At 39.9% G+C, this 12,009-nt stretch overlaps 1 protein-coding gene across 1 annotated transcript in view; it reads right to left on the bottom strand.

Moving 5' to 3' along the window:
* The window catches only part of GRM8 (glutamate metabotropic receptor 8), a 470,840-nt gene extending 460,043 nt beyond the window's left edge, over window positions 1-10,797 (bottom strand). Inside the window, exon 1 of the mRNA XM_024196844.1 lies at window positions 10,288-10,797. Coding sequence (XP_024052612.1) covers window positions 10,288-10,797 — 510 coding nt within the window. The remainder of the gene's footprint in view (window positions 1-10,287) is intronic.
* Window positions 10,798-12,009: the final 1,212 nt, after the last annotated feature.

The following is a 12,009-nucleotide window of genomic DNA, read 5'->3' as shown; positions in this document are numbered from 1 at the left end:
TTCCAGCTTGGTTTTAACTACAGAGGGGAAAAAAATAATCTCATCCTAATTAATTTTAAGTAGCTAATTATTTCAGCTATTCTGCTGCAGAAAATATTAATGACAAATACAGTCTGATACAGTAAACTGAACACTAGTATGGTTTAATCACCACATTTTGATGAGTATGCCAATGTCTTGGGTAGATTTCTAGAGCTTGCTCTTACTCCCATCAAAGTTAGTGGCCAATCTCTCCTTGACAAGAGGAGTAGACCTTTTATAAATTTCAGAAACCATGGCCTTAATATTGTAGCCAGGTTTGGATGGGTCTGGCACCTACATGGAGTCTCTGAAGTCAATGAGACTTCACAAGGACACAAATAACCCTCCTGTGGATTCAGGATCAGGGCCCACACAATTCAAATTGCCACCAAAGGGCATATATTTTCTTCAAACCGACTTCTGATCATGGAGAACATACACACAGGACATCCAGATCTATTGATATCTGGGCCATATTGGGCAGGGCTCTATACAGCGTGCTGTCCCTATGTTCCATTTAGTTCAGGGACTGCTCCTTCCTATCACTCATTGGGGACCTGCCTGGGCAATCAGGGAGGGATTGAGACACTGTCCTGATTATTGTTCCCACTGCGACTATGTGCCCAGTGCAAGTGGCAAAAAGTCACAAATGAGTCATTTGAATACATACACACTCACATATCATGCATGTCTTAATCCATGTCACAGTAGGAGCAGCACAAGGCTGACAGCTGAGGGTATTCATGCGAAACAACACAAGGCAAAGAAATTGCCAGAACATGCTTGGAGAACTGCAATTTCAAGCTTTGTGTTTATTTGCAAAAAATACCCCCTGAATTTCTGGACAATTGTATGCAAAACCAAAACAGAAGCTCCTGAAAATCACCTGCATTTTATAGATGTGTATGCATATAATCCACTTAAGGTAAACATGTATAAAGTAAATATTATGGGCCAAATTCCTCTCATACAACAAGAGGCAACTGAAGTCAATAGGGTTGCACTAGTGTAACAAGGAGAATTTGGCCATACTGGGTAAATAAGGCTTCCATTGTTTAAACAAAAATATTTTAAAGGTATATTTTGGCAAAAAAATAGAAAGCCTAACATCCCAGTTCTCCAAGCATACTGTCCACCCATCTTGATTCACACGCAAACCATTGTCCCTGGGCTGCTCCACGGTGACATTGACTAGGAAATGTGTGAAAGTGACAGATGGAGTGGCGCTGGGAAAATTAGAGATAGCTTGAGATTTTTAGATGAGAGGAAACCAGTGTAGGCAAATATCTCTATTTTCCATCAGACTTTAACCATTCAATATAGATTCAGACATTTTAAGGAATATTAGTCTTAAATGCGTGGAAACACAAGGAGGTGAGCTGAGCTGAAAGATTAAACCTACTGTTTCCTCTGCGCCCAGTCCCAAGAAAGTGAGTTTAGCTTGAGGAATAAGAGCTGTCCTCATGTGACATGAGGCCATGACTCAGTCCAGTCTGATTGCCATATATGGCAGCCAAGCTCTTAGAGAGGCAAAGTCAGGGGAGGGACTGAGCATGAGCTGTTTCTTCCAGATGTTCCAACAAAAGCCAAGTTCCCCCCATCTAACTGGCAATCAGCCCAGGAGAGAGACAGACACTAAATGGTCTTTATAGACTGCATAGAAGCCTCCATGGCAGAGGCAGACAGCTGAGAAATGGAGATTTTGGCCTGGAAGAAACAATGCGCCCAAAGATATCTCCTCCCATTAACCAGGGGAACTAGTGACCTTTGACCCACCAAAACAATGGAGGGACCCTGATCTCATCCCATCTCCCCAGTTTCCCCAGCCACCACGCATGGGAGCTGCAAAAAGAGTTATTCTAGCCAGCAGCTCTCGTGGCAGCCTCAGCTGGGGAACGTCTGCACTGGGATCCATAGGAGTAGGTAGCTGCGCAGCTCATTTACTGTATTGCCTTGAGCACGTCCTTGTCTGCCAGTGCAGGTTGTCTCCTTTTCCCATTGTGTTCACAGACAGAACATCCCCAGCATCAGTTTACACAGCCATATGGAGCTATCAAACTCCTTATTACCATGGAAACCAGGCACAGGATTTGACCCTTTGTGTGCAAGTAACACATGCAAACAGCCAGGCTGACACATTCTTCAAGATTCACAATGTTATATAAGTTCCCTACAGCTTGCCCAGAGATGGAGTGATAGAGCACCTCTCAGCAGCGAGGAGGCTCTGGGAGAGGGATAGGCTATTGAAGATCCTGTCTTCATGACAGCCAGAAGAGACTGGAGGTGGGAGAAGGAACAGAAAGCTCTTTCTGTTTTACAGCTGCAAGAATGAAATGGAGCTTCAAGTGTTTCCAATACTGCCCAGCCAGAGGTTGCTATGGGAGCTGGAGCCACCATGCAGGATGCTGGATAGCAGCCACAGAGAAAGTCCAATACCTTTCCCTACTCAGCAGCTGTGGATGGTAGGAGAGATTCCCTCATTGGTAGATTCCCTAACCTTGCCTTTTGCATCTCCCTACCTCTGTCTGGTAAAGTTTTCAAACTCTGTGCAAATTTGTTTTCAATATAAAAATTGAGTTGACACCTAGATACCCCACATTAGCAATCCTCAACAGAGATGCAGAACCCACACTTTCTCTGTTGGAAGAACAGGGGATGCTATGCTATAAGGCAGAAGTGCCTGCCTTATACCTGTAGACAGTAATAAGACCTACCCTTACCACCAGAAACCCTAAACCTTAGAATAAAAAATAAATGCACGCTGTGCCCTAGTCTTCACTCAGGAGCCATGACATCATATTGTTGTAATCCACCCTTCTCCTCACCAACAAAAAAAATCCTCTCTAATGTTCGTTATCCCACTCTGAAGCTCTTTGGGGCAAGAGCCATGGGTGAGATCTTTGCCACCACTCCAGACATTTTATATCAAGTAAAAGAGCCAGAGTAGCCTACAATCCGGAGGGTGCATAGGTGACTTAAATCCATTTTAAGCCCACCTCCCCCTGGGCTGTGAGTTAGGAGGAGGGATAGCTCAGTGGTTTGAGCACTGGCCTGCTAAACCCAGGGTTATGAGGTCAATCCTTGAGGCGGCCACTTAGGGATCTGGGGCAAAATCAGTACTTGGTCCTGCTAGTGAAGGCAGGGGGCTGGACTCAATGACCTTTCAAAGTCCCTTCCAGTTCTAGGAGATGGATATCTTTATTATTAAAGGTGCAGTTTAGAATCTCATCCCATGTCTTATTTGTACTTTGAAATCCCCAGCCAATTTCAGGAACTGAAAAAGAATAAATAGATAATTAATCCTGGGCTAAAAAAGATGTTGATATATTGGAGGGGGTTCAGAGAAGAGCTAAGAGAATGATTAAAGAATTAGAAAACATGCCTTAGATTGTGCTTTTGGGGTCTATCACTATATTTACATAACAAACATGGTTAAGGGGTGACTTGATCACATTCTGTGAGTACCTACATGGGGGAAAAAATATTTGATAATGGGCTTTAATCTAGCAAATGAAGGTAGGATAAGATCCAAAGGTTATGTTAATAAATATTAACGTTTTATGATTTTTATATGTTAAGCTCTCAGAATTCTTGTATATGTTAACCAAAATCCTTTTTATGTTGTGTATCTATGAATTTAGTCCCCTGAACTTATGAAGCTGAAAAGTGCTGTCAAACTGAATTTAGAACATGTAATTAAGTACTGGGCTGCACCTAAATATCCCCTGCACCTCTAAGTCTGTGAGAGTCCAGACATCCAGGGAAAGAGCCCCTCAAAACTAATGAAGGGACCTACAAAAGTATACTACAGTAAAATAGACTGGGTAATTAATAAGAGGGTGCTTGTAACCCAATTATGCTTTGTAATTGATAGGGGATATTTATTACCACAAATGTTTTCTGTGATTTATGAAGTGATGACCCATTGGAAGATGCTAGGATGTCTTAACACAACAGGTGTTTTGAATACTAATGGAATTGGAAGTCCTTTAGCCTATCAATCACATAAGTTAAGATATCACAAAAGAAATTCCATTAATAATTAGGTCAACTGAGATATTGAAAACAGTATCTATTATGGGAAGGTAATTATTTTTCTCCAACAGGAATTTCTTTGCCTCACACCCTATAAAAAGAAAGAAGTTTGGAGAGTGAGATTGGGAATGAACACTGACAGAATTCCTCCAGTTACAGAGGGAAGGAACAGAATGCCATCCTTTCACCATTCACAGAAGGTGGTGAAGTATGTTTTCTTTCTGTGTCCTGTGTAGTGCTCTATTAATCTTCGATTAATAATTCCATCTGAGCCTGTTATTTTTGACATCTCGCATTGTTATTAAAGTCAAGCATGCAACAGTTGGAAGTTGAATATTGATAAACTTGGGCTAGAAATAAAGGCACACATTTTTAACAGCGAGGGTAGTGAACCATTGGAACAATTTGCCAGGGTCCTGATGGATTCTCCATCACTGGCAATTTTTAAATCAAGATTGGATATTTTTCTAAAAGTTAAGCTCTCGTTCAAACAGGAGTTATTTTGGGGAAGTTTTGTGGTCTGTGATATATAGGAGGTTAGACTCAATCAGTGACCCTTTCTGGCCTTGGAATCTATGGGTATGGCTACACTTTAAGCTGGGGGATGATTCGCAGCTCGAGGACACATATTCCTGGTAGCTCTCAGCAAACTGGCACAAGAATGGCTCCTTGGTCTGGAAATCACACACCCCAGCTTGAAGTGTAGATGTACCCTATGTTTCTAAACATCATCTTTCACATCCTCTCCCTTCCCTTCCTACAAAGATAAAGGCAAGACAAAGTTTGCACCAAGCACCTTGATTAGTATAGAGTGTAACAACAAGCAACCTCATTGCAACAGCTGGAATCTAACTCCTAGTTCCTTGGACAAACAGCTGGCAGAAAAGAAAAAAAAACATCCCCATATGATGTTGGTGGAGATATACAGACATAAAAAAACAGAACTGTAGCTTGGCTAATTTGTCAGGAGACTGGCCGAGGATCAGGGCCTCTCTCTTTGGTCCCCAATTTGCTTGCTTCTTGCAAAGGAATTGAGACAGAAGGATCCTATGAATATCAATCAGTTTATGTTGCCAACCAGATTATCAGCTAGGCTTATCGACCCATGTGTTTTATGTGGTTGAATCAATATTTTTTTTTAAATTGAGCAACAGCAGCATAAAAACCCAGCTACTGTTCAGAATCTTTTTGTAACCACTTTATACATATATTCATACTTGGACTATCTAATATATGGCCCATAATTTCATCACAGATTTCCACTTGATAAATTGCACATGCAGATCTAGCAAAGTATGCAACCCTTGCATTTAGTAGCTCCAGAGTGCACATTAAAGTAATATTGGACTTCAGACTACAGGTTCAAGCTATTAAATAGAACTGTTATGGTTGGAATATGGGTGAATAACATGTATCTTGAAAATAGTGTGGAACATAGATTTGTATGGTGGTGATCACTGACTTTAATAAAGCTACATAGATTTCATCAGCTGAGCATCTGGCCCCATATGTAGTGACATTTATTGAGCACTAATTTCTTATCTAGAGCACAAACTTCTTGGGGCAAGGACTATGGGCCTTATGCTCACCTCTGGAGCTATGTGGATTTTCACCAGCTGAGAATCTAGCCCCAAGTCTTCCTGTAAAGTATCATGAACCCCTATGGTGTTATATTAATGTTAAATATTAATAATTATTATGTTTCTATTCTGCTTGCATAAAATCACTGGGAATATTTCCTAAAATGGCACTGAAATAGGGTCTGATCCTGAAGCCTTTAATCAAGCAAGTTGTCCCACTCATGTCAATGGGGCTACTCATGTAAGGGTCGCAGAATCAAACCTTCTGAGTCCAGTCCAAAGTGCAAACATTAAAAATCATCCTATGTAATTTGTACATTAAGGGCATTTGTGCAGGGTCTATAATTAAATGTAAGAGAGATGTCTCCTTCTTTCACCAGCAACTGTGTTACATCAATTAAATGAGTCAATAGGAGCTTTCCCCAGAGGGGTGCCATGTGACGCTATATTGATTAAGTCTGCAGCGGAACGTTATTTGCAATCTTATTGCATAATGGAAATCAGGAGTTAGCTGTCATGGCTTCAGAAGACAAATTACTGGTATCTGAGACAATTCATAGGTTTCTTTCCTTCTTGCTGCTCTCAATTCACAGCTAATACATGTCTTACAAGGCTTAGTTTCTTAAATCAGTCTACTACACTGTCTTCAATAGTAACAAAGAGTGGAAGTGGTAATCTAGGTGACTCTGCATTAAGAAAGGCATTAAAGTGACCATTACTTCAGAGCTATGTATTATTTAATAGGTTCACCACTTCAAAAAGAGCATCAATTAAAAAGAGATACATTCAACAGCCAGTGTGATTATTACCAGTAAAGACAGGAATTCAACCAGGCATAACTCAAAAGAATAAAAGGCTGTTATCAATATAGAACATTTTACAATCTCGTTTGTGTACCTTGACTTTCAGAGTTAGCAAATAATTTGACCGGTGCAAGTCTCACGCTCTCAAATTTTCATAGTGACTGTGGCCTGAGATCAACCTGTTGCCTACAACACAGACTTAACAAGTCTCCAGTGCACAGGCTGCTTCTCAGCTGAAGTGTAAAGCCAGAAGAAAGGACAGAAAGAAATCCCCCTTAAAACGATTGAAAACATATTCTACTCCAGCTTCAGAGTGCCTCAAGAAGACATTCAAGTTCTACTAGGGTGACCAGATGTCCCAATTTTATAGGGACAGTCCTGATATTCAGGGCTTTGTCTTATAGAGGTGCCTATTATCCCCCACCCTCTATCCTGATTTTTCACACTTGCTAGCTGGTCACCCTAAGTTCTACTCAAATTCCTTCCTTTCTTATGATTTTTTCAACAGTCAAACATGCACCAAAATTAATAAATAACAAGGAAGATAATAGTTTTCAAAATGGTTATAGTAAGCAAATTGTTGTAGCCATGTTGGTCCCAGGATATTAGAGGGACAAGGTGGGTGAGATAATATATTTTATTGGACCAACTTCTGGTGGTGAGAGAGACACGCTTTCAAGCTACATGGAACTCTTCTTTGGGTCTGGGAAAGGTACTCAGAGTGGGGAGGGGCCCAGAGCCCACGCTCCAGCCTGAGCCCGAATGTCTACACTGCAATTGTATAGCCCCAGAGCCCGTGACACTCTGGGTATGTCTATGTTGTGATAAAAGACCTGCGGCACCGCTACACTGGCCCAGGTCAGCTGGCTGCAGGGCTATATAACTGCGGTCTAAACACCTGAGCTCAATAGTCTCGATAGTACACAAGTGCCCGTTCCTGCACCACTGAACTCAGTGGGTTTATATGGGTTTCAATGGGCACCAAGTCTTAAGGAAATGAGATAAGACGTTTTAATGGAAGGAATCAGCATGAATATTAACAGGCAATGGAACAGTAACAGTTTCAGACAGAAGCTACAGCCACTGTGTGTACTGGAAGCATCTAGCGTTCAATTTACCATTATCTGTTTACCATCAAGCAGAATTTAAAATTAAATGTTAGCTGACCAATCACTTCCAACTGAGCTTATTGATTAGAATTCATTCATCCGTCCATCCAAATTGACAAGTGTAGATGTGGCAGGCTCACCTTTCAACTGTTTATACTGTAGAACGTACTAAAGCACACTGAAGACAAAGAATAGTATGTCAACACAACTCTTGGACTGAAGTGATCTGCCAAAACTGGTAACTAGTCTGAATAGAAAAAATATCACCCTGTGAAATTTATGGGAGAGATTAAGATTTCAAGAGAAGAGACAATGCTTCGTAACACTTCATTTGACTAGACATGCAAATCAAATCACTAGTTTATTACAAGCATATTTTCCCATTTAGAGAAATTATCTGGTCCTCCTACAAATGGATTTATATTTAAACGTTTCATTTGACTGTCTTGGAAATATGCAAAGTGGGTCAGATCTAGTATTGAAGAACATAGAATTAAATACAGAAAAAAGATTAGCAATGACAAAAAATAAAGAATTAAAACACAGCCAACATTCCATTCTCGCCTCATTCCAACAGACTTCATTTTTCAGTCATAATCAGTTTATTGACAAAGTACTACTTGTAATGTTTTGGGGGTGCTTGTCACAGTAAGACATCATGGGCCTGATGGTCTATAGTCTTGCAGCTTTGCGTAGTCATTTATACATGTGCGGAGTGAGTGCAAAATGGTATCACATCAGAATGGTAGCATTTTACAACCACCGTGCACATACATAAATAATACCACAAGGTGCAAAGCAAGAGTGAATCTGGTCCGAGTATAACTTTCATGTTATTTTTATATTTAACCTCTTTTTTTCACTAAGACCAAATTGAAAATATTTCTAGAAAGGTTATTGTATCCCATTAGGTGAAGATATGTACCCTCTTTGCATATTGGGCCTGACCCAAACCCTTTAAAAACCATGGAAGCAGGCTCATTTTGCATGCATAATGTATAGCCTGTTATATTTTCAGACTTTCTGAGTCAAATTCATCCATGGTGTAATTCCATTTAAATCAGGGGAGTTAAACCAAGGAGGAATCTGGAAAGTATAGTCTTTAACTAGTTAAACAAAAATTGGACTCATTATGTCCATCCAACAGCTGTGAAATTTCACAAGTTGAAAACATCAGTGGACTTTGGAATAGGCCTCATGTGAGAAGGGGGTCATATTATCACTAGCATGTGACATATCTCATTGAAGCTAAAAAGGCACAGTCCCTAATTCAGCAAGGCACGTCAGCACATGCTTAAATATGTAAGAAATCTGACATCTATTCACTATTAACTTTAAGCTTTATGTTAAATGTCAATAAAATGACAATAAAACTTCAGTCCTTAATCACTTTAAGTGTTTTTCTGAATCAGGCCATATTGCATACCTCATTTTTATATATAAGTATGTTTATGTCAAGAGATACTTCTTCCATTTGGAATTTTTAGCACAGTAGATTTTAATAAACTGTATGATATCACTTTAAATAGCATGACATATGAGGATGTGAATATATCTGTCTCAAACTGCTCCCCAAAAAACTGTGGAACTAAAGTACTCAAGAGTATATGCCAAGTCTATCTTACATTCTTGACTGCAGCTGCTTGTGTTTCAATTAAAACCCTTACTTTAACAAATACATGTCTGCAGATACAGGTATGCAACATTTACAGTAACTGCACCACAGCTGAGGACGATGAGTAAATATTTCAAGTGAACTGGCCTAACATTTATCCCAGGCTTTGAACAGTGAGTTCTCAGCTAGTGGGGCAACATAGTACAATTGTCCCCTTTTTTGGTCAAAACATTTCCTAGATGAGGATCCATTTGTCCCAATGTGGAGCAGGTACACATCCAATATAAAACACTGGCCTGTGAAAGTATCCCTGGGATTCCCTGTTACGCCTTTCAACTCTCAGATCTGATGGTGAAATAATACAGGTGTGATAGCCAATTTATAAAACTTCATACCCTTAGAATTTTTGTTTTCAAAATATCCAGCATGATTAGCCTGATTTATGGTCTAGTTACTTGCCAGATACTCACCCCAAGACAGAAAAATTCTTAAAAGGACAACTCTGTTTTCTTTTAAAAAGATCATATATTTAATAATGGTCCTAACTCCTAGCAGATTAGATGAGACTCTATATAGGGGTGTAACTCCTGGCAGAATTTTCCCTTTTAAGAAAACAGTTTCCCCGAGATGAAATTTAACTACTGAGTTCTAGACCCTTGAAAATACTAAGTTATGAAGCAAACATTGATAACCCTGCGCCAAATCCTGAGCATCTTACATACATGAGAAGCCCCTTTTGCTCTATTGCAGTCAGTGGCGCTATACATGTAATCTGTCCACTGGACTAAACAGTAGGGCAGTCATAATATTAACAACTACACAGTTTGAGTGAAATCCCATAGTGTTTGCCCAGGGATGATGTACTGAATGATTCCTGCAAGATGCTGAGAACTCGCAACGCCTAGTGTAGCCAGCGAGAGTTGAGGGTGCTTAGCACTTCGCAAGAGGCACCCCGTATCTCAAAGAATAGTGCCGTCTATCCTTGCTCAATGCTTTGTTTGAGAAATAACTAGGCAAGAACTTCTGATTTTGGCCCTTTATTTATGAAAATGGAAATGCCACAGTCATATTACTTATTATCATGATGGTTGGTATTTAAATGAAGAGTAGAAAACTTTACCTACCTTAAAAAGTCTTAAAATATTAGCAACCATGATGGATACAGAACTTGCAGCAGCACCTATTACACCTGATATCTTGTCTGGCTTAGTGAAAATAGGTGGGTCTCCATTAGCACATTTCACATCTGAACCATCTTTCTCTATCAAAGCTTGCACAAACGTTAAGGACTGCTCCAATGCATAAGTGTCCCTGGAACAAGTATCTAGGATCCGGACACCTAAAGTGATATTGGCAAGAAGATCGGGGTCCTTATTGATCTGATCTATTGCATATAGCATTGCCTCTAGTCTGTGGATCCCCTTCTCCTTCTTCAGCTCCCCACAAGGCACCCCTCTATCCCCTTTTGCATGGACAGGGAACAGTCCTCCCAAGATGATGTCCCCATCCAGTCGAATAGAGTGGGCATATTCCTGGCCATGAGTTCTTTGCATCATACTGAGTATCCAGTAGAATTTGGCTGTTAATAGGAAGAAACAATGGCAGGAGACGAGCCGCTTTCCTTCGTATACCATTTTTCCCGCAGATGTTGTTACTATCCAAGACCCGAAGTTCCTTCTTGCTAAAAGAGGAGGTGGACCATTTGAAGCAGCACCTTCTGAAAGCTACCATCAGTGCCCAATAAGTAACAATATAGAATTGTGCCACAAGTAGAAAATAGATCTCAACAAAAGTTCTTAAAATATGTTTTACAAAAACTGTCCATCAGTACCATGGGTTAATTTGTTTTGTGGTGAGGTGTTTTCAGCTATTGTAGATTGAAGTTGAAATATAGATTAATATCTATGGCTCTGATGCTGGAAGGAAGTCAACGACTCATGTCCTTGCATTTTGCCCTGCAGCTGAGGTACTCCTGAAAAATCAGTGAAAAATATTATTTAGTTCAGCAGTTTTGTGCTTGTCAACAGTATTTACTTTGGAATATGAGTTACATTGCATAGGTTTTACTTTCCACATTATGTAAGGGACTAATTCTTGGCCCACTGTGAATTTGAACACCTGGTTGCACTGTACTAAAAGCTGAGAGATTGATGATACCAGCAAAGCAGAAGCAACACTGAGGTAACAAAGCCTAGCTTGATGCTCAGTCAGATCAGTAATTTTTATTTACAATTGCACTGCACGAAACATTTAGATACAAAGACTATATACCTCTTTGGGTTTTGTTCTGCAATATACTAAATCTCACAATATATTGTATTGGACCCATTCATCCTATTACAGTCTAAGGCTCTTCCCCTGCAAAGATTTACACTTAGTGGTCTCATTGAATTCAGCAGCCTACTAATGTGCATAAAGTTAAGCACACACTTGAGTTTTTGAAGCACTTGATAGTAACGGTGTTACTTCTCTGGCACAACTCATTTTCTGTTCAGTTCCATGTACATCTATAGTGCTCCATAAACAATAATAATTTCAAACTCTGAATATAGTTAATGGGAAAATAATAAGTTCCCAAGCCAAAGTTTCACAATATGTTTCACCAGATAAGGTATATATTTTCAGTTATTTTTACTTAATTTGAGGCCCAACATTAACAGGGCCTCCGTTTTGTGCTTGGATTTGAGTGTGCAAAATTGGGGTGACATCCTTGCTTCACTAACACCAATTGAAAAACTCCCATTGATTTGAATGGAGCCAGGAATTCACCCTGTATCTAAAAATCAGAGTGACACTATCTTAAATATTTTAAGGTATCTATTAGCTTGGTATCTAAGCACCAGTAA

The sequence above is a fragment of the Terrapene carolina genome, unplaced genomic scaffold, assembly GCF_002925995.2.
Source record: "Terrapene carolina triunguis isolate 2854851 unplaced genomic scaffold, T_m_triunguis-2.0 Scaffold68, whole genome shotgun sequence".
Taxonomy (NCBI): domain Eukaryota; kingdom Metazoa; phylum Chordata; order Testudines; family Emydidae; genus Terrapene; species Terrapene triunguis.
The sequence above is the reverse complement of the archived record's forward strand: the minus strand, read 5'-3'. Positions and strand labels throughout refer to the sequence as shown.